Source organism: Xyrauchen texanus, chromosome 36 (genome assembly GCF_025860055.1).
Source record: "Xyrauchen texanus isolate HMW12.3.18 chromosome 36, RBS_HiC_50CHRs, whole genome shotgun sequence".
NCBI lineage: Eukaryota > Metazoa > Chordata > Actinopteri > Cypriniformes > Catostomidae > Xyrauchen > Xyrauchen texanus.
Window position 1 is genome coordinate 18,154,711 of NC_068311.1, and position 23,344 is coordinate 18,178,054.

General features: G+C 38.0%; 1 protein-coding gene across 1 annotated transcript in view; it reads right to left on the minus strand.

Moving 5' to 3' along the window:
- The window catches only part of LOC127629735 (glutamate receptor ionotropic, kainate 4-like), a 385,054-nt gene that overhangs the window by 18,299 nt on the left and 343,411 nt on the right, over positions 1 to 23,344 (minus strand). The window contains exons 12-13 of the mRNA XM_052106949.1: positions 17,689 to 17,892; positions 8,046 to 8,159 (exon numbers count right to left, since the gene is read on the minus strand). Coding sequence (XP_051962909.1) covers positions 8,046 to 8,159; positions 17,689 to 17,892 — 318 coding nt within the window. The remainder of the gene's footprint in view (positions 1 to 8,045; positions 8,160 to 17,688; positions 17,893 to 23,344) is intronic.

Genomic DNA, 23,344 nt, shown 5'->3' on the forward strand with positions numbered 1-23,344 from the left:
GAGATTTGAGGAGATAATTGTATCGTGAGCAAGAGGGACTTGCGAATAGAGCTCATAGGGGGGTATGTTAACAGTGTTGATGGGCCTCTGCAATCTGCTCCAAGCTGAAGCAAGTGCCTTTGTTTACAGCCTCTCTCAAAATTCAATTTTAACGTCTACACAAAAGTACAATCAACACTGTGCAGCTCAGAAACCTTTTAGAATACAGAGCAGAACTGCAAAAGAGAGAGACATTTTACTAGTGCATGCTATGCTGTGCACTTTTGTTTGAGAGGAGAACTACACAGGTTATACTCAGCTTAACAGATCTTTCTGCAAATACACACTCAGAACCAAAGCTCCCCTTCATCACATTACAAATGAGCACTGCTAGATTCTTCCTGCAGCAGTGCAGTCAAGGGAAAGCCTCTACTCTACTGGATCCCCACAGGTTTTGAGATGTCTCTGTGGTGCTTTGTAATTTCTAGTTTTTGGCTTGGTGGATTGGAAGTATGAAGTAAAAGTTCTCCTACTGACACACCAAAAATTCATCTTTGAGAAGTGCTGATGCTTAGGCTGTCAAAATATACTCATGCGCCAGCAGCAACTGTGGAAAGCGGCTGGTGAAGCATGCAGTCATACAACCTCCCGTTCTCAATACATTCAGCCTCTCACACCAGGGTTCACTGTATCAAGTTAAACAGGTCCTCATTAACATCTGCACAACACAGCGTATTAAATTACATGGCACATTTCTGTACATGTGTGGACATGACATGCTAATCCTAATAGATTCAGCTACTATTGCCAAAGCACCAGTAGGGGTCCTGACTTACCTAGGCCAACCAACACACTGCAGCTAAATATGGACGTGAGTTCACCTTTTAGGGCTTAATTCAGTTCTGTACAAGCAAAGTTCTGTTATTTATGGGAGTGACAACTGCATTCTACAACCAAATGAATACCATGTTTGTGTACGGAATCGAACTGAACAACTTGTTGTTAGAGACGTGATAGATAATGTGTGTGAGATGTGTCCTTTTCCTGGTGTAAATCACAAAAACAGAGGTACGTGTCCAATAAAAGGGCAGTTCCTGAGAGTACGTGAGTAGTATTCAGCTGGTCATGTGATCCTAACATGGCATTTTTAATGAGGAAAAATGACTGAGTGCACCATTAAGCAGATGTACAGCCTTTGTTCAAGGGCAGAACACTTATTTTATTTCTATAGTGTAGACAGACAGAAGCCATAGTGAGAGAGGGCGGATAGCATAGTTTAAGTAAACATGGTGCAAAGGTCACAATTTGTTTTCAACCAGTGAATGATCAGCAGAATGAATTGGGCAACAGTAGGAGGAAAATTTAGATGAAATCTGCGTGCTTACCAAAAATCTAATTCCTGATACCAGTGGCCAGAGCTGGAAGTGTTGTTGAACGTATGGGCACATGTGAGCTCCAGTTTCTGTGTAAAATTTCCACTTGGGGTGGCAAAAGTTGTAAGTCTTAAGATCCTTGCCATTTTTGGGGATTTCCGCCTGGATTTGGCCTACCCAAATTAAAAAGCTTCCCATTCCCACATACTTTGGCCTAAATACACAGTTTTGGTGTCATTTTACAGGAAACCCTTTGAAGTTGCATAAAACACTGCTAAAAATTAAAAAAAATTAAATATATGTTGTCTGAACAGTAATAACCCTCCTAAAAAAGAGGCGCTTTTTGATTTTTTTTATATAAATTCATTTTTGAAAGTGTATAACTCAAGCCCTGTAAACCCTAGCAGCAAGCAGACAGTTTTGGCTGTTTCCACTAGATGTCAGCAAATACCTGAAAAAGGAATTTTGTCTGCATCATGTTTTATTTAATATCTATTTCAATTTATTTGAAGGGAGGAATATTACCTTTTTTTGGTGTACTTTCCGCCTACCCAAATCTAAAGTCTCCCCATACCCATATACAGTGCTATAAATGCAAAATCCCAGTGTAATTTTACAGAAAACCCTTTGTCATTACATAAAACACTGTTGAAAGTGGTAAATATGCGCTCTGGTGTCTGGTGAGACGCGTCTGTGTGTTTTGTGCACGTAACCTACCTAGTGATCACTTCACAGTCAGGATGCAATATCACAGCCCCTGATTGGTCTATTTGATCTTGAGAGACATTGCCGGAAAGCAGAGGGTCTAAGCTTTACGGCAATATATGCTTTATCCGGATCGGATGTTTACATATTTTCCTGGATTGTTGAATATCATATAACATTACTTTGTGGTGTTTCTGCACTCGAGGGATTACTTGGGCACACAACCACAGAAAACACTGAAAAACGGCTCATTTTGCAGAGAATAACCTAAGGTAAAGGATTATGTAGCATTTGTGGCTAACTGTGCTGTCTAGTCGCGAGTAGCACGGCAAATATTCAATAATTTCACTTGTATGTTTACAAATGTTGATTGTATACTTCATGATTCATTCGAAGTGTATTAGATATGTGATTATACCTCAATAAAAAGACTTATTGGAACTTCTTACTGGCAATGAGAGCTTTCATTTGATACATGGTTTGTACATGTGCGTCATATTTGAGCGATATGAGAAATATGCGTATTCAAAAACGCACATAATTATGACACGACTTTTGATGGGTGGAACTATGTAATTTATTGTAAATAAGTTACTTAGTGTAAAACAAATGCCAAAGTGATGCATATCTCAAGAAAGTAGACATTCTAAGCTTTCAAATGGTACCAGATATGAGCTCATAACTCCTCCGCATACATTTAAAATTGGAAGTACATTATTACTGACATAATTTTAAATCCCGGATCCGGGATCGTGGATTTTAAGATGTTAATTGTAAATGATGCAATACAGTCAACAGAAATTAAATATATTATATAACCTAAACTCTAACCTTAACCCTAAATCTAAAAGTCAGTGGAGTAAAAATAAAATTTTAGAATGAAAATACAGCCTCCAAATCACGTTTACCATTTGAACGCGATTACTTCCTGGATCCTATGGAACCAGAACACGTGTTTCAGAGGTTGCTCAGTAGCACCACAGTGTAAGGTGATCATAGGTGAATTAATCCAAAAAATGTCATTAAATGTCATTAAATGTCACCTCTGTTAGTTATTCAGCCGAATGGGTTTGAATTCAAAGTACATGAAATGTCGGAAGCAACATGTACATTTCCCGTGAGATCATGCTGAACGAAGAGCGGGCCCAATGCTGTGGAAATGTATTTTTGTTTGGCCAAATGTTTTTATTGACACATTAACCTACATAATGTAGAGAGACATGAAATAAAGGGGACAGAGAAAGTGGAATGAAATGAGAACATGAACCAAGACAAACACGAACCCAGGTCTCACATGAGCACCATCGTCTCAACGTTGGAGCACTCAAACTGACCACAAGGCCACCACTTTCACAAATTTCTGCTGTTGAGCAGGCGAAATGGAGTGAGTGTCTCACTGTATGCGGAGGTTCCACCCTGTGCCACCTTAGTGCAGCCATCCTAAGCAACACCATACATCGCTTATGTCATATACACTCCCTCTTTCGCTCTTCTGTTAGCACATCCATTATTCGAGAGAGACAGAGGTCTCTTTTTCAAACCCATGACACCTTGAAAAACGTGTGGCCAGTGGGAACATGCTCCTGTCACAATGGAATTGCTCTGTGAAGAAAAGTTCCCAGAGTGAGCGGACTGCATTTTCTTCTGAGAGGATATAGACACACACACATATACTTCATCTGATAATATACACATACAAACCCACTCAGTCTATTGCTACTCCTTTGGGGCAGCTCATGATCTCAGCATTGCTCCCTGTGCAATCTTATGAACTCTTTGCACAAATTAGTTATTTCATCCTTAACCACACCCAGTGTCTCTTCCTCCCTGCATGCACCACACAAGAGGCTGTGTTTGCACGCCGTTTTTCAAGCAGACAGCTAAACATTGCATATTAGTAGGGCATAGGCTGGCATCAGCGAAATTAAGGCAAGTTACTCTGAGTCATGTATTTAATTAAGCTCCCCATACCACACACTTGAATACATACACAAACAAAGTGGCACACTTCATACAATCTACCAGTGTGATTACTGTGCGCTGAGATTGAGATACCACTCCCCAACATGTAATTAAAACAATGCAGGAAGCCACATTTGATTCCATTTTCCATTGTTAATGATCAAGTGAAGAATTTAATTTAAAGTTTGAAATAAGCTATGGGGGTCCTTGTATAAATCAAAGCCTCCTGGATCAATAGCAATTGGATTAAACCTAACAAGTGCAATCACAAGCATTCAAATATTGAATGTAGCACCATAACTGTGGGGTATGAAGAAGAGAGGGGAGAGAAAGAGATTATTCTAAGATAGAGAGGTGTCAGGGTTGGGTAAGATAGAGACAGAACAGCTCCTCATTGTACAACAGTCTTTCTTTCATCCGCTTTAACTGCGTGAAGCCCATTTAATATGTCTCTTATGTCTTTTGTTATTGTTCTCTGTTTTATTTGCTAGACATTCTCTTACTTACTCAGTGTGTCTAACTCTGTGGCTTTATCAATCAGCTTTCCATTTTTTTTAACTTTCTAAGTCAATTTAGGGGTGGTGAAGCCTAGTGGTTGAAGATCTGGGCTGGTGACTGCTTGGTTGCAGGTTTGATCCTTGCCAGAATTGATCCATGAAAGATCTGCATTTTTACCTTGAGCAAGGCAGTTAACCAGTTTGCTCCAAGGGGACTGTTACGGTAAAATGTGGTAAAATGAGAAGTGGATCCCATAAAATGTGGCTTGGTACATGTTTGAAGCACAATTCATCCACCCCATGTCTAATGTAGCTTCTGGTACATCTGGATATGGTTTGAAAAGATACGATTAATGGTATCTGCCTAAAATTTCCAGATAGATGCATGCCTAATAGCAACGTACAATTCATTTTCTAATTGAACTGAAACCATGGTTATAAGCGCTACAGGGTTATTGACAAATAAGGTTGTCAGAGATTATACAAATTAGAAATCATAAAAAAACTCTAGTTTAAAACATGTCAAGTTAATAGAAATGACATTTTTGTGTACATTTTGGTTTCCAACATTTTAAAAACCATTTACAGTATTTTACACAGATTATTTATTTATTTATTATTAAATCACTTTACAAATGTCATGTGGGTGTAACCAACAAGTAAAATATACTATTATTATGTCTTTGCACCCTGAATACATCAGAGTGAACAAAACTTAATTATTAATTTCAAAAAACTTTTCAAACATATTTTTCTAATTAAATTATAATTATAATATATTTTTTTAAATATTATATATTTTTGTGTCAGGAAAATCAATAGGTTTTCTCAGGGTTAATTCATATGACCTGAATGATGTGTCTTTCCATAATTTCTGATTTTATTAAAACTTCACACACATTCATGAGGGTATAACGGATCCTCTCTATTTTTTTCACGTGACAACAATATGGCAACCTACACATTGGTTACACCATCTGACTGTAATTGGGGGACAACATAATTTTAATATTTATAATATGTATATATATATATATATATATATATATATATATATATATATATATATATATATATATATATATATAGTTTCACTGCTTAATAATTACTCAGAATTACTGCTAATCATTTTAGTTTTTAATGAGACCCAGAAAAAACATCAAAATGACTTTGAACTTAATTAAAATATAACATAATTGAAACATGCTAATCATAGTAAAAGATAATGTAATTTTTTTGTCAGAATTGCATTTAAAAATATGTTTTAATAACTTTAGAAAAAACTAATAATTTTGAACTGTAACACCCCTTAAACCAACCACTAAAATCAGAGAATGATATAAATACAATTTGGATGAGAATTAAGAATATTTAGGTTGATAAGAATGTTGTTTAAATCCCTAACCCCATCCCTAAGTCTAACCTTAAAATCTGATGTTTGATAGCAATGTAGTACCAGGACGAAAACAGTAATTATGAATAATATGAATTATGCAGTGACATAATCTAAATTATGGCTTTGCTGGCTTTGTTTCTCTCTGATTAAGGAGGTCAGAGGAAACGATGTTAGCAAGTGTCCAGTGCTTAATTTGAGCAAGATCCTGTTCTGAAAATGTTTAGATTTGGGATATTTGTGTTTCCGGTAGTTGATTTATACGATCCGGGATTAACCGGAGCATTGTCAATTTGTGTGTGTGTGTGTGTGTGTGTGTGTGTGTGTGTGTTTGAGAAAGGGAGAGACGTGCAGGTGTGCCAGCTTTCCTAATTGGTGCAATATCTCTCTCATTGGTTGATGCTTTTGGTTGCATGCACACCCAAGCACAGGAAAGCAGAGAGAAATCGTGTCTAACTTGCGAAAGTTTCTTATAAATATAGGAAAATTTCAGTGAAAATGTGACAAATACAATCAAGATTAGATTAAATTTTTAAAAACTCAAATAAAGCTGATAGTGTTCGTGATCAAAAGATTTACCAAGAAAATGAAACCGCACCGCTGGACAACAGGGCTAATAGCAATAATAATCAGGAGGAATTTTCAATTCACGTGAAACTGGAGTCTAAACACACAAACTCCAAAATAAAAAGTTAATTTACTAATTTGTTTGGAAGCATTTGAATGACCAAGGGTTACAGAAGACAGCAGATGTAAAGAAGTCAGAGGACAAAAATCTAATAAAGACACAGCAATGGGACAAAATGTTTTACAAGTCGTCCTTTTTGCAATGTTCATGCATGCCCTGGATGCAGATAAGCGATGTTGTGCCTTATGTTAGTCTATTGTTATATACCTCCTATTTATATTTTGTGTATTTGTCAGATTTCCTATTAGAAATCCTTAGAAACTCATCCACTAACATGTTCAATTGTGATATGAAATGATATTTTTGCCTCAGTTCTGTTGCATAATAAGAAAATATGCAAATAATTGTAAAACCGCTTAACCACAATTTTTTTCTCAGATGACAATCTAACCATCAAAAATCACACCACGGCATCCCTACATGGTCCATGGGTCAGCATTTAGTGACGTCATTGTATGAACTGGGAAAGCTGAGGTTGTATGGTCAGCATTGGTCTCCATGCCTCTTAATCATTGTTTTTGATCCGGCAAGTCTTCGTTTACAAATTAAGCTCTGCCTGTAGTGTATTGTGGTGTTTGCTGAAGCAGGTCAGTATGCAAAAATGCAGATAAGTACCAAACATATGTTTGCATGCAGCTGTTTGGAAATCTGCTTCTAAGTTTACGGCACACATGGTGCTATTAATTCTCCCAACTTTTCTCGACCAATGAGAGTATTTGTGTGTGTGTGTGTAAATGCTCTACTGGGACACCACATTAATGTTTGCACACGCTGCACAAAGTGGCTTCATCCGGCACTTAGCCAACAGAGAGATCAGCATGTCACCTTGAGTTTGGGGAGGAGCTTTGATTAATGGCACTCAGGCCTTTAAAAATAAAAGAGCTATTGGATTTTCAGTGTTGCTGTGTGCAAGAGCTTGGGGTGTTATAGGTGTGAATTAGATACAAGTCACAATAAGGAGAAGTTGAAATTGGGAAGGAAAGCACTACATTTATCAGCTTTTCACACTGCAACACACCATCTGCTACAGCAAACGAAACGCGCAGTGCTCCCAGCCCCAAAGTATTTCTCTGTTAATTTCCCTCATACTCTCTGTCTCGGTCATTAGATGCTGCTGATTGTTGAGGCTGGCATCTTTAAAGCTGGGAAATCTGGAATGGTCCAGGATTCTTGGCAGCAATTGCTGTTGAGAATAACAGCTTAAACCAACTTTTAAGTTGGTTTGCTGGTCTTTTCTGGTCTGCTTTGTTGGTTTTAGTGGGGTTTTGGGGACTTACCAGCTGGCCAGGTTTTGGAGACAAGCCGAAGACCAGCTAGACCAGTTTACACCAGCTAAGACCACCATAAGAAAACCATCTTAGGCTGGTTTAAGCTGTTTTTTATAAAAGCAGGGATGGGAACTTAATGGTGTGGAGAAAGAAGATGTAAAGCAGGAAGCGTGGTCTTACTATGTGCACTCTGTACATGATGCTGATCCCCAGAGTCATAAAGGGTTTGGAGAAATCAATGACCTTCTCCCTCTCAGCCGTGATGGTCAGTGCGGCCACAGCCAAGTCAGCCTTCTGAAACATATGCACAATAATCACAACTGTTATTGTGGCTCAGACAAGAACACAACAAACAGAGAAAAAAAAGAAGATTGCATAAAACTGAGATGGGTCATCATATCTCTTGATGTTAAACAGAATTATTTTTGAAATCTTACTATCAAATTGGAATCCCTACTGGAAAAACTAAGTTTAAAACCAGTTTAAAGTCCCCATGAAATCTAAATTGTTGTTTTACTCTTTTTAGTCATGTTTTTTTTAGACTTTAAGCCATCTACTGTATATGCTAGAATACAGTACTATTAAAAGTTGAGTAAATTAATGTTTAGCATATATGTTCCCCTAATAACACCTGCAACTCACTAGTGAGTAGCAAATTATGGTTCATGGCTGTGACATAAGCAATGCCTATTGGCTATTTAATAAAAAAAAATAAGGAGACCACCAGTTCGTTATGTCCCACCTGGACATTCCTGTGAATGCAGGTAAGAAAACTACCTTTGGTCCAGAATACCTGTATTGTGGTGAATACTTCAGGACACTGCAGTGTGAGTGTGTGTATGTGTGTGATGGAACCCAAATACAGAAAGTGGCAATAGAAAAGGGGTAGACTGTCATGACAAATCACTTGACACAGCATACAGTGTGCTGGCGGGCATGGTTCTGTGGCTGGATCCCACTAATCAAACAACACTAAAAAGTGCATCTGCAATTTCACGGTCCCACGGGACACACTCTTACCCTCCACTGCGCTTTGTCTTCTCTTGTAGGAATGAAAAGATATTGGAGCTCTGCTGTAAATGAGAAGGAATCTCTGAACAACCGATGCCGAGTTAGAATGTGTTGTTTTAGCCCTAAGCCAGGACTTTTGAAAGCTCCTGGAGAGGCTTGTTAATTCAGAGAGCCAAATTAGGAACACTGGACACGTGTTTCAAGATCCAAGAAGCGAGAGATTTATCGGCCATTTGCAAGAAGGCGATTAGATCTGTTGCTTGCGGAGATCTTTCAGTATACAGTACAGCTAATGAGAGAGTGGATTAACAGGAGAGGACTGGCAGAGGACAGAAAAAAACAGTGACAATGGTCTACTGTTTACTGGTCTACTTCCTCTGATAAATCAATTGAAGACAGTGACCTGTTCTTTTCTAAGGAGCAATGATGACTCACTCCAAGTTCACCTGATTATACAACCAGTTAAGTTGTTATCCTGTCATGTAGCCTACTTCACCTTCACTGATGCAAAACATTGTGGTGCGGAAAGTGGAGCTCCTAGTTCGAGCCACTGTTCCTTGAAGATTTATTCCGCAATAATAGCTTGCAGATGCACTACATTTCAAGTGCTCTCCATAGTTCAGCTTTGGCCCAAAGGCCTTCTTGAACTTGTGCACACCTCACTTCACACAACAAAACATCACGCTGACACGCAAACAAGGAAATTACCCAGTCCCTGCTGAGCGGAAATCCCTCAAACAGATGTCATCCATAGCAGAAACAAGGACAATAACTGCTGCTCAAATATTAGACATCCAGTTATGTATTAATATTGATGACTGGACCGCACAGATATTTCAAGAGAGGAAAATTATGCAACAGACTCTAAATAATAAATAATGCAGCTTGATATTCTTTCTTCACTCCCTCTTGCCTTTAGCTTTGACTCAATCATAAAGTGATGCCCCTAAAATATGAGAGAAAAGAAGCAATGCCAACTCTATATCACTAATGAATAATACATTGAGTTAAGTTCCCTGTGTGGCCTTTGTAAATTGCCTCAGAGTTTAATCTTCATCTATCACAATAGAAAAACCTGAATGCTAAGAGGACAACGGGGTTTGGTTAGCATTCTTTCAATCCCTTTGTGCACAATACTCTGTCTTTAGATGTACAAGCTTTGATAGTTTCGTAGCCAACAAAGCATGACCAAGATATCCACTCTGGGATAAGTCCACGTTTGTGAACCACTGTCTTGCAACCCTGCAATAAAAACAGCTACAACCAGCCAAAGCTGATTGGGTGACTGTGGCAGCGGGGGCGTGGTCAAGCGCCCGTCCGGGAGAGAGCAGCATAAAAAGCAGCAGCAACAGAGCCCAGGGGAGAGCCCGACACAAAGGCCAAGAAGCTATTGTGCTATATTAGTGTGTGAATTAGTGTGTGAGAATTAAAAACAACCTTACCTCAACCCTGTTGCTGTTTCCGTCCCTTCCTCACTGGAAACTTGTTACAGTGACCTTAGCTAGTTGTAGAGGGTTTTTGACCAGCTAAACCAGCTGAGCGCAGTATAGCCAGGCTGGGTGCACTGAAAATGGCTGTTCAAAACATATCATGTTATCATTATATTTTTCTAGCTAAAATAGTCTTTGTTATTCTTCTGTATGTAGTAGTAATAGCTTGTTTTAACATTACTCTATTTTCTCTGTTGCAGTAAGGGTTGCACATTTTCTAACAGCCAAATATGGGACATTTATTTCAGCGGGGCTCTGAGCAAAGTTTAGAGAGGACCACCTTGTTTATATAGAAAAGCAATTGAAAAACAGGATGGATGAATGCAAAAACGTGTTTCGTGTGAACAGTCCCTATAAATACTTAAAATTAAAACCGCTTTGTAATTCAATGATGAGAGAGAACCGAATTTATATCAATCTTCACATTAAATTAACAATAATTTTTGCCCCCCAGTATATGACTACTGTGTTAAAAACAGTATATATCACTTAAAAAAAATTATTTGGCCTTCCAAGGCTATGGTCTTAGCGCTACTTACGGTTTTAAGCACTGTGCATTATACTGAATTTTTATGGGAGAGAAATGCAAAACATGAAAATAGTGTATTTCTTATTGGATTACAGTGTTGTTGTTTTGGCAGTGAATAGTGTTTATAACAAGGGAAATGTAAGAAAATCACATTAAACTTTTTAACTAAACCTTTACTTTTATATTAAAAGTGCTGCAGTTTACCTTAATGTCACCCTTGATGGTATAGCCCCCCTTCGATTAAAGAAAATGAAAGAAAAAAACCCTACACCAGTGTACAATGATTACACTCATGCTGTCAAGAGAGCAGCTCGGAAAATGGAGAGCAAGTGGAAGAATACAAAATTAGAGGTATTTCGCGGTGCGTGGAAGAATAGTGTCTGTAGCTACAGACAGGGACTAAAAGCTGCCTGGTCAGCATATTTTAGTAAACTCATAGAAAATAACCACAACAATCCTAGGTGTTTATTCAGTACTGTGGCTAAAATGGTTAGGAATAAAGCTTCAACAGAACCAGATATTACATCGCAGCACAAGAGTAATGACTTCATGAATTTCTTTACTGATAAAATTGAAATAATCAGAAATAAAATTGAAATTATGTAATCATCTGTCATAGCACCTCAGAATACATTGTCTCATAATTTTCCTCACATGCAACTTCAATTCTTTGCTGTCATAGGCCATAACGAGCTAACAAGACATCAAAAGCCACAACATGTTTGTTAGATTCATTACCAGCCAATCTGTTAAAAGAGGTATTCCCTGTAATCTCAGAACCTCTTCTTAATATTATTAACTCCTCGCTATCCTTAGAAAAACGTTCAAATGGCAGTTATCAAACCGCTTATTAAGAAGCCACAACTTGATCCTGGAGAACTGGCTAATTATAGACCAATTTCAAATTTCCCGTTTATGTTGAAAATTCTAGAAAAGGTAGTATCCTAATATGTTCATTTCTACAGAATTTTTTTTATATATGAACAATTTCAATCAGGATTTAGGCCTCAACATAGTACAGAGACTGCACTTATCAGACTTATAAATGGCTTGCTCTTATCATCTGATCGATGCTTTTTATATAATCTGTCCTTTGAAAATGAAATTACCAATGTTTGTAAAACAGCATTCTTCCACCTAAGAAATATTGCTAAATTACAACACATGCGCTCTGTTGCTGATGCCGAAAACTAATTCATGCGTTCATGACCTCAAGACTAGATTATTATAAGGCATTACTGGGAGGAAGTCCAGCAAGATCAATAAATAAACTTAAAATGGTCAAAATGCAGCAACCAGAGTGCTGACGATTATTATTAGGCCCATTTTAGCATCGTTACATTGGCTACCTGTTAAATTTCATATTAATTAAAAAATTCTGTTAACTACGTACAAAGCTTTGAATGTTCTAGCTCCACAGTACTTAAGTGACCTTCTACCATGCTATATTCCATCATGTTCATTACGATTCTGATGGGGGTCCAGAAATTCTGGCCTGTTAATAGTTCCTAGAATAGCAAAATCCACAAAAGGAGGTAGATCCTTTTTCCTATTTGGCTCCTAAACTATGGAAAAGTCTCCTTAATGGCACTTTTCCACTGCACGTTACGGTTTGACTTGCCTAAACTCTACTCGCTTTACTTGCATTTCCATTGCAGTTCAGTGCCACCTCAAAGTGGGTGGGATTATAGGCTGATCGGCATAGTTGCATCGCTTAAACATGACACAAACTGACCAAAACAATAACACGACCGCTATCTGTTAGCTACTAGTTCATTGTGCTGCATAAAGCAGTTGTTGCATGGTGATTTTATCCAGGTTTGAAATGGCCTGGTAGTTTTGGAAGCAAGCTTCCAGTAGCTGGTCAACTAAACAAAGTGAAGCTTTCAAGCAGAGTATACAGTTAGCATAACAAAATATACCATCCTCCGTCCAGTCCAGGGCACTCTCCTTCCCATTGCTCGCCGGTTTAGATAGCGTCCATTTGGTCGAACCACTTCCACTTTTCCTTGATAGTTCTGTAGTCACTTTTACGTTTTTTTTTTTTTATTTTCCCTACACTGTTGGTGGGTCCGGTGGTAGCCATGTATGGCCAACAGCTGATACACTTCCTGAGAGACTTTTAGGTCCATTGCTAACGAGTGGACCATCTGCAACTCGTTTATTGATCACGGCGTGGTTTTGCACACAGCCATTTCTTTTTTCACAATTCGAAAGACGCGTGAACAAATGATGCTGCTATCGCTGTTACTAAGTTTAAAACTATTGGGTTGATGTCACGTGTCGGAAATCCAGTGATGCTGGTAGTGACGATTCTCCCTGACCAATCAGTGATCTTCAGGATTTTGACATCACATTTAGTATCGGCTCGGCACGCTTGGAACCTTGACCGAGGTGGTACTAAAAAAGTATCAGGTACCAGGTACTATCCACAGTGGAAAACCCCAAAAAACTGAGCAGAGCAGAGCAGAGTCTAGTTGAGTTGAGTTGTACCATGCAGTGGAAAAGCCCCATAACACTGTTCGAGATGTAGACACACTCACTCAGTTTAAGTCTAGACTAAAGACTCATCCATTTATCCAGGAATACACCTAATTTATCCTTCAACTCACAATTAGGCTGCTTTAGTTAGATCTGCCGGAACCAGAAACAGTGATCATGATCTATAACTCTGCAATAAATTAAATGACATCTATGCTAATATAATTTTATTTGTTTCCCTTTCTCAACCTCGGAACTCCTATCCTGAGGTCACCAGAACCGGGTGGATCCAGCTCCATTACTGCTTCATGTTGGACTCCACTGTTATGTGTCACTGTGTGATGATGACTATTAGCAGCCGGTGCCAGCCAAACATCACTTCTGTCTATTACGATGGACTTCAGAGGATGAAATGATGCCAACTCCAACCATAAGACATGGGACACTTCATATGCCATTGCCTGAACCTTGGATTTAGGATAGACCTCACGGAAATTACCGGCCAGTTTGAACTGTGATGCACCTCACTGAGCTCTGCCTACATCACCTTGGTCTAATGATGGACTACACTCTTGAAATGGAATACATAGACTATCACTTAATTGCCAACAAAACCCTTCATCAGCCAACTAACAAGGACTACTGCATCTATGTGAACTTCTGCAGTTAATATAGGATGGACTTCAAAGATATTAGTCATTAATCTTAGAATTCACACAATCTTTTTTTAAACATTGACCCTTAACACTTACTTAGATTAATAATTTTAAACCATGACTTGCACTATACATAAGTAATATTGGCATTATATTCATGATGTTAGTCAGAGGGGAACTGTGGCCCCCACAGTGAGTCTGGTTTCTCCCAAGTTTATTTTTCTCCATTAACCAACATCTTATTGAGTTTTGTGTTTCTTTCCACAATTGCCTTCGACTTGCTCACTGAGGTTATAAATACAATTAGTTTTTAATTACTTATTTTTAAACACAATTCACAATCATATTTTATCAAACTACACAATGATGACTCTAAGACATTATATATATTACAGTTTTATCTTCTGTTAATGTCTGATATTCTGTAAAGCTGCTTTGAAACGATGTGTGGTATGAAAGGCGCTATACAAATAAAATTGGCTTGACTTGAAATGACTTGACATTTAGCTTACAATCTCTTCCACAATGAGCATTGACATATGCAATGCAATGCAATGACATGTCATGAATATAGTAGGTGTTACTGGTGTTTTACAATCACAATGGTGAGAAACAATTATCATGCACTCAAATGCTATATGTTTGACAAAATTCTTCAAATCCTGACAAAAAATCATCACAGAAAATGTGCACTGATTGTCATTGATCTTTCCTCCAGCCACTTCTGTTAAATTGGTCATGAAATGCTCTTTCCTGAGATCCAATGATAATAATAGTAACTTTTTTTGCATTTGAACAGTCATCATTTAGTAATATTTGATCATTTTGCACCCTGTCTCCGGCCCTTTGTTTGAAACCCTCTGTTTTGGCCATAGTGCCAAATCATGCAGCCCCTCAAATAGTACCTTTTTTGAAACTCATTCGGAAGAGAATGAACCAGCTCAACAACATTATAAAACAAAATATCAGGGTTTAAACATAACGCACATCCAACACATTGCATCTGAATATATTAAACTGTTCATCTCAAGCCCAACTGTTAACACTCAAACCCTTTCTACACTGGATGTGAGAGTCGCATCAAAAGCAATATAACCCATTACAATCAATGATGCTGTCTACCATGGAAGAGTCCGTTGCAGTGCGTTGTATTGCACCAACAGTAAACCGATCTCCCATTCCATTCTGCACTGCACGCAGTGTTGCTACTACTGCCAACAACACAAATAAACAGTTTAGAAAGTTTGTGTCGACGCGCCCGGTGTAAACAGTGTGTCAGCACCATAAACTATCACACAGTCATGACATATGAAATATTCATGAATGAAACTGTTTACTCATGTTTTTTACGCTTGCATCCAAGTTATTTAACTGCCCCATCCTTCAATAACAGTTCCTTTGCGAAGCTTGAATCATATTATGACTGGTTTGATATGAGCCGTACATATAATCCACTCTAAAATACTAAAATACTGAGGACACATCCACATCCAGTTTCCAGTATCATTTTATAATGTTTTCATACACCAACAACTAAAAATAAATGGGCAAGAATGTGATGCTGCAGCTGAATGACACACAGCTGTATAGTGTGGGATGCAATTAGAATCAATGGCCACTCTCAAGGTCAGCTGTATAGAATATATTTTGAGGGAATAATAATAAGACTAAGCATTCCTTTCTTTATTTCACTAATGGCTTTGCCCTCCATTAGCTTGTGGAATTAAGTCAGATAACTTCTCAAAGGCTGCTCCATAGTTGTATGAGAGAATGGAGAGAAAAATGCCAGAATAATGGTCTTTTATGACCTCTTCACCTGGAAATATATGAATATCGCTGTGGCCTTTTCGTTTATATTCTGAAATGTATTTTGCTCCCTGCGGTGCCTGCCAGAAAAGCTGACAAATAAATCAGCTGAGTGATATAACTGTTTTTAAATAAATAACATTTATGTTGAAAAGGGCAAGCGTTCATAGCTAAATGGAATTTGCAGCATATGAGATTTCTATCTCATCAAATGGATGTTAGTTACTGTCAGAAAGGGACTAATACACAACTAGCTTCACTGAGTCTTTTTAAACACATTTGTGTGTGTATGTTAAGAGATCGGATGGGCTAATTGAAATTCATTAGGAAAACAAGGGACCTGTAATTTAGTGAGAGGCATAAACTTGCATATCGTTAATCTGCATCACCTGTGTGGAGGCAACTAAAACAACTCTTGACCTTGCTTAAAGGCTTCCTCTTTTTAATGAATGATTAAAATGAGCATTTGAAAATGAACAATTCTAGGCAACAACAAGCAGAGTGTGTTCTGAATAACAGAGTTGGTGTGCTTGGAATGTGATTAATAAAATAATTGCTGCTAGTGGCTCTGGCATTAGGAATTAAATATGGATTTTGGATGTGGGGGAACCTTAAGATTTGGTTTTGATCCTGGAGTTAAAAAAACAAGCAAGCACTATAATTACCTATGTTGGAACCTTTTGTGATAGCGCTACATACATACATATTTGCCAGACACCCCCCAAAAAAAAGAATACCATAAATAATAATTTAAAAATTAAATACATTAAAAAAAGATATGTATAACTAGTGATTACAATATGAGTATATGGTTTGGTAGATTAAAGGAATATTCTGGGTTCAATTCAAGTTATGCTCAATCAACAAGATTTGTGAAATAATGTTGATTACCTCAAAAATGTATTTAGACTCATCCCTCCTTTTCATTAAAAAAAGCAAAAATTGAGGTTACAGTGAGGCACTTAATGGAAGAAAACGGGGCCAATTTTTGGAGGGTTTAAAGGCAGAAACGTGAAACTTGTAATTTATAAAAGCACACATGAATTCTTCTGTTTAAACTTTGATCTCTAAATCGTTGTTTTTACAGTCCTTTCAGGGTTTTAGGTTTCACAGCGTTATGTCGTCATGGCAACAAAGTTGGATATAACTTTACACAGAACAGGTTAGTAAGTGATTTTATCACACTAAATTCATGTTAACAAATATTATTTATGTCTTGTGGCTATGCTTTTGAAACAGTGAGTATTTTAACGTTTTGGCCCCATTCACTTCCATTGTAAGTGCCTCACTGTAATATTCCTTTAAGTGTGTGACAAAATCGCTGTCTGTCAGTGGATATAGGCTTTTAGGAACAGCACGCTTTTCTTTGCATTTTATTTTTGTGATTTCAATGGAATTCAGAGTGAACTGTGGATGAGTGGTAGAGGTTGGACCCTATTCACAGGTTTGAAACGCAGAAGTGCACTTTAGCAGGGTAAACTTCTATAGATATACAGTACATGGGACACCACAGCAAATACTATTTTTGAGTTTTTGTGCTTCCACAACTTTTCAAAAGAGGAAAAAAATAGAGAGCGGTGGATTACAGCATTCAGTAGAGAGAAAGATGTCAAACTTACTGTCATTCCCTCAGCAGTTGTATTACAAACCCTAACAAAGCAGTGTTGACTAGTTGTTTTTTTTAATTAATGCCGGGGTAATGGGCACAGATTAAAAGTGTATATACATCTCAAATGTAATGGATTAAAAAATAAAACTGACAATTTTCTTTTTTTTTTTAAACAGCCATCATGGATAATTTCAGCCAAATTAGTTCCTTGAATTTAACCTATACTTGTGATGTCACTCACCCTGCCGATGAGCTCTCCCACCATGCCCGTCCAGGTGCCATTGGCCCCAGGCACCCCATACACGCCGTCCCCAACGAGCCGAATACGGTACTTAAACTTCAGTATTTCAGCCAACTCCTTCAGCATGTCAACACAGAAACCTTCATAGCGATCGTTCCCCTCTAGTTCCTGGTGATTGGGTCTCAGCATTACGTACGGATTCTCCTGTAAAGACATCAATGATAACACCATCAGTACTCACACACACTCAAACACACAAATCACTGAATGTACAAGGTAAAGAGTATATTTTAGGTGCTGGGACTGGTCATTATTTCTCTTACAGGGATGGTCCACCCAAAATACAATTCTGTCATGTACTCAAACTCATGTTGTTCCAAACTGTATGCATTTCTTTCTTCTGAGATGATAGGCAGAATATATCAAGCATATCAAACAGTGGGATGTGGAACATTACTAAAGCATTTTATGTCATCTACCCACATACCTACATACTGTATTGAAGTGGTGAATGCCTGAATCACCAGCTCCTGTTCTTCAATACATATATATATCCTTTGAGTGAATTCAATCTAAATTGATCAACATTTAACCTAATGTGATTAATTGAATGGTTTAGTGGAACTAATCAATATTCTTATGAGTTAATTAACGTTATAACACACATATCATATTCTTGTGAGCAAACAAGTCATTATTATAGTCTCTTAATATATGCTCTCTGTGGTTTCAAGCTTGTACAAACAGTTTGAGACCATACCATATATCTGTCTTAGGCGACAGTTTGTCTGCTGACTAAGATACCTAGGTCACGTAGGCCGCTTCTCTAGTGTCTTCATGACCCAACAACATACATTTGATTATGAACGTTTCTGCCAATTTAACAAGAATACTACTTCAACTCTCCTGAGAGAAAGTACAGCTATCTCTATGTTTTAATTTCCAACAGGATAAGGTCAGTATACAACAGAAGCTTTGTAGTATACAACCTTGAATAGAAGCTGTATGTGTTTTTCTCCCAGTTTTTCTGTTTCAGGAGTCCAGTGGAGCTAGAATAGCAGTCTAGAGGTGGACAACTGGACATCAGAGACCTATGGATGACCATAAAGGGAGGACTGTCTCTAGCCTAGGACCTGAGTCAGACCATTAGAGCCTATATACAGAACTAAGCATCACGCAAAGTCAGTGAGATAAACAACATACAGGATGACCATGTTCAGAATGTTTTATAGTTATCCATGCTTGTAACCAATCAGAATCCTAGAAGACTATAGCATTGATTTCTACTTGTTGCTGTATCTGATTATAAGTATTGAAGTTTTTGGACCTGAGTTCAGTTCCTAACAGGTGTTTTTTCACATTATGAAACACACCATATGGCAGTGAAGACCCTGTACAACTGTGCAGATAAAGACCTACATAATGGATGAATTGGAGAAAATTCCACTTTCTAAATATAAAAAACTTGTGTCTTCAGTGGCCAAATGCTTAATAAGTGTTATTAGAATAAATGGTGATGCTTCACAGTGGTTAACACTCGACTGTTCCAAATTTGTGGAGCGTCTTGCAATCATCTGATTTGAAATTAATGTACATTTAAAAAACAAACAAACAAACAATGAAATTCACAGGTTAAAACATCATATAATGTGTAGTTGTAGTGCTTTCAATATAGCAAAGGGTGAATATAATTTACAAATCACTCATTTCTGTTTATTAGCATTTTTAATACTGTCCCAACTTTTTCGGAATTGGGGTTGTACTTCATCTAGCCATCATTCACTAAACACTTGCTGTGCTCACTGTTATAAACTGGGCCTTGATCAGGTGGTTTGCTAGTGTGCATGCCGGTGTGGATTATTGTCATTTAAAAAAACACGGCGCATAAATTGAACAGAACATTGTCAACTCACAGATAAACTGTCACTAGTGAATGAAACCAGCTATTGAAAATCACTTTTGTTATAACTCAAGCCTTTTCACTAAGTGGACAAAAAAACAAAAAAACACTTTGACAAAGAAGTTGCAGTAAGACACAAATGGGCCTGTTGTACTTCAGATTTGTTTAGTGCAGACTAGCAGACTGGAGAGAGTGTTTCATTTTCACCAGCAAATCTGACTTGCTCCACTTCTAAGGTTTGAGTGGCAATTTGAAGAGCTGAGGAGACATTTCAGTCTTTTGCATCACCATGGCAACACTTTCTTCTGTTTTTTTTTTAAACTGCTCGTCTGGTCCTGCATCCCTGATTTTTGATGCGCCCAGTGGCCACGCTCCAGCTGGCCCAAGTATAGCAGCAGCTGGGTCTCGCAGCCTGTCAGACGAGCAGGAACGTCGATGGAAATGTTCCGAAACTGCAAGTAAACCTGAACCCTATTAATATGAATCACTCATATGCATCCAAATAACATGGTAACTGTCCTTTCACCTCATTTGTAAGCCTATAAAAGCAGCATGCTGTATGCGCAGATGGAATAGTGCACCTCGGACCTGCCAGAGCAAACGGAAAAATCGCATATTGCCACAGCACAAAGATGAGCCTCTTTTGGCCTCGAGTCAGAGCCTGACACTCTATAAATGCAAATCCTTCCATTTTGTTCATTAACTCATTGAATCATCCACGCATGTTGCCGTCATGCCCCGCACTGACACTGCTGCGGTGGTTATGCAGAAAGGCACAATATATATGCTAATTTTCATCGCTTTCAGCCTGCTGGAGGCACTCAAGTATTGCAACTGGACACTTTCCACCAAACTAGGCTTATTAAAGAGCAGCATTTCATGGTCCAGTTCCATATTAGACAGGTTTCAAAAGGAGGAAGAAAGATAATAAACAAACCATCTGGATTCAATTAATAGGTCTGCACTGGGCGAGAAAAGTGGGCGGCTTCAGGCCATTATGCGTCGCCCATAATAGCCAACTAGCCCTCTGGTCTGATTAATGATTGAGTGAGGGTAAATGGAATGATTCCATATTTACACACAATAATCCATTATTATCAGAATCTATTGAAGGAGGGAGGAAGGAATAGAGTTGAGGTTGAGGAGGGAGGTTAACTGTGAGCACACAAGTCTCGGCCTGGCATATTGCCATCAATTTCAGGAGTGGACGCAGGCATCAATCAGTTGAGTGAATGCCGTTATCAGGCCAAGCAATCCTCTCTTCCTGGCTTGAATGGTTCCATAAAATCTGCAGGTCACATCAGAGAAAGAAACTTTCTGTTTAATAGCGCAGACAGTGAGATTAAGGGCACTTTGAGTGTCAAGCCTGCCAAATGTAACATTCCTCACCGGGCCTGAGATCTGAAGCAGATTTGATTCTATTTGTTTTCTTGGAAGGCTGTCAGCTGATGAAATCCATTTTACAAATATAGCATGGCTGCAGTCTGCTTTGGCGCGTTTGGAAAACAAAAACAAAGTAAATCTTGGCTCAAATCAAATCTCAAAGCTTTTTGTTCAGAAGGTGAAGAAAATTTGGATTTGTGAGGTAGCATTTCTCAGAGTTCCTGAAGCAAAGAAAGATGTTCCCATAAACCAGCGCGTACATTTGTTTACTGACTGGTCCGCTACTCCCTCTTTGATTTGCTATTGCTCCCTTGATTTGTTGTGGCTTGCAAAGGAAGACACATCATTTTGCTACAGTCAGCTTGACAGAACCAGCTCTATCTGATAGCAAATAGTCACAGAAACAGAAATTGGCCACAATGGTGGCAAATTATACAGAGATAGCACCTCACATTTTTCTGAGTATTTCAGAAAACTTTATGAACAAAGGCTATCTGCCACTTCTTTAAAAAAAATTATATTGGTTTGGCCACTGTGCTTGCTGTTACGATGGTGATGGTGAGGTTTCAAGGAAAAGTTTCTGCAAACGTGTTTCCCCATGTTTACAGAATGAACACTTAATCGCCATCATTGATTGCAGTGAGCATTCATTTAGTTGCTGAATTTCAATGATGCAGTGATTCAAAATCCACTACATTTCACATTATTGCACTGATCAGTACCCATAGTGATAAAAATGCTTTGCTCCTCCTGGGTTCTAGCTTGTGATTCAAAGAGTTTACAATTTAGTTCCTTAAGTGGTCATCATTTTACTGAATGACAAGTGGAGATACGGTAGAATTCACAAATGCACCTGCTAATAGTGTAATTTATTTGCATGCACTGGGCCTTAATCACTAATGGTGCATTCGCACATATTTGTAAAACCCATGCGCAAATATTTTCATGGAATATGATATGATAGGTGTGGGTCAGAAACAGATCAATATTTAAGTCGTTTTTTACTATAAATTCTCCTCCCTGCCCAGTAGGTGGCGATATGCACAAAGAATGCAAATCGCCAAAAACAAAAGAAGAAGAATGTGAAAGTGGAAATTTATAGCAAAAAAAGGACTTAAATATTGATCTGTTTCTCACCCACACCTATAATATCACTTCTGAAGATATGGATTTAACAACAGTCATATGGATTACTTTTATGCTGCCATTATAAGCTTTTTGGACCTTCAATGTTCTGGCCACTATTTACTTGCATTGAATGGACCTACAGAGCTGAGATATTCTTCTAAAAATCTCTGTTTGTGTTCATCAGAAGGAAGGAAGTCATACACATCTGGGACGGCATGATGATGATATAATGATGAGAGAATTTTCATTTTTGGGTGAACTATGCCTTTAAGGATATGTTTGAGAGAGGGATGAATCGATGACAGGTTGCACGGAAAGGTTGCACGGAAAGTCCGTACACAGAGATCGTCAACATTAGATGATTGAAGGTCATCAACATTAGAATGAAGTTGTGACGAGGTGGACCGTGAGTGCGCACAGCCAGCCCCCAATCGGCCTAATCAGCCGAGGAGAGGGATAAAGCCCGATTGGTGGCCGGCTTTTTAGTACGCATTTATTAGTGATAAGAATAACTTTTGTATTATGCAAATAAAGTAATCATGCAAAAATGCCCTCAAAATGAGTAAGCAGTACAAGCACAATGTTGATTATGTCAGGCAAATTGCACTGACGCTATACCAGCTCACATGGTGTCTGGTTAAGTTGACTGCGGGTGGTGTGTAAAAGAAGACGCATGGTTTTGAATTAAATTACTGCAATATAATAGTGCAATATAAGAATTGTTTTCAAAGAATATATGTTGAATTACATTTATTTTTCTTACCCTAGTGTCAAATAGTTTTTTCCTTTTAATCATAAACCTCACAAAATGTTGTTATAGCCTATTTATGCTTAAAACTAGAAAACAAAAACCTACTTTACAATTTTCATCTTAATATCTTATGCAATTTTGCAACTCAAGTAAATTTATCTTGTTTAAATGATGTTTAAATATTTTTATTGTGTTAAGTGAATTTGCCCAAAAAGACCTCAAACACATTTCTCACTGGTTGGGTACATAGCAAAGTTTTCACACCAGTTTAGACATATGTGGACCAAGACAACCACATAAATTACTTGCGCTACTCCGTAATGCTACTAAACACAAGTATAATCTTTAAGACATTAAGAGAAACTTCAAAACCCAAGTCCAAACAGTCTTACCAGTAAAGGCTGAACTTGCTATAATATATTGTCTCTCCATATAAAAATGTTACATCTAGCCCATGTCCCTGAGGAAAAAATGTAATCTGTGTACTTTTGTGT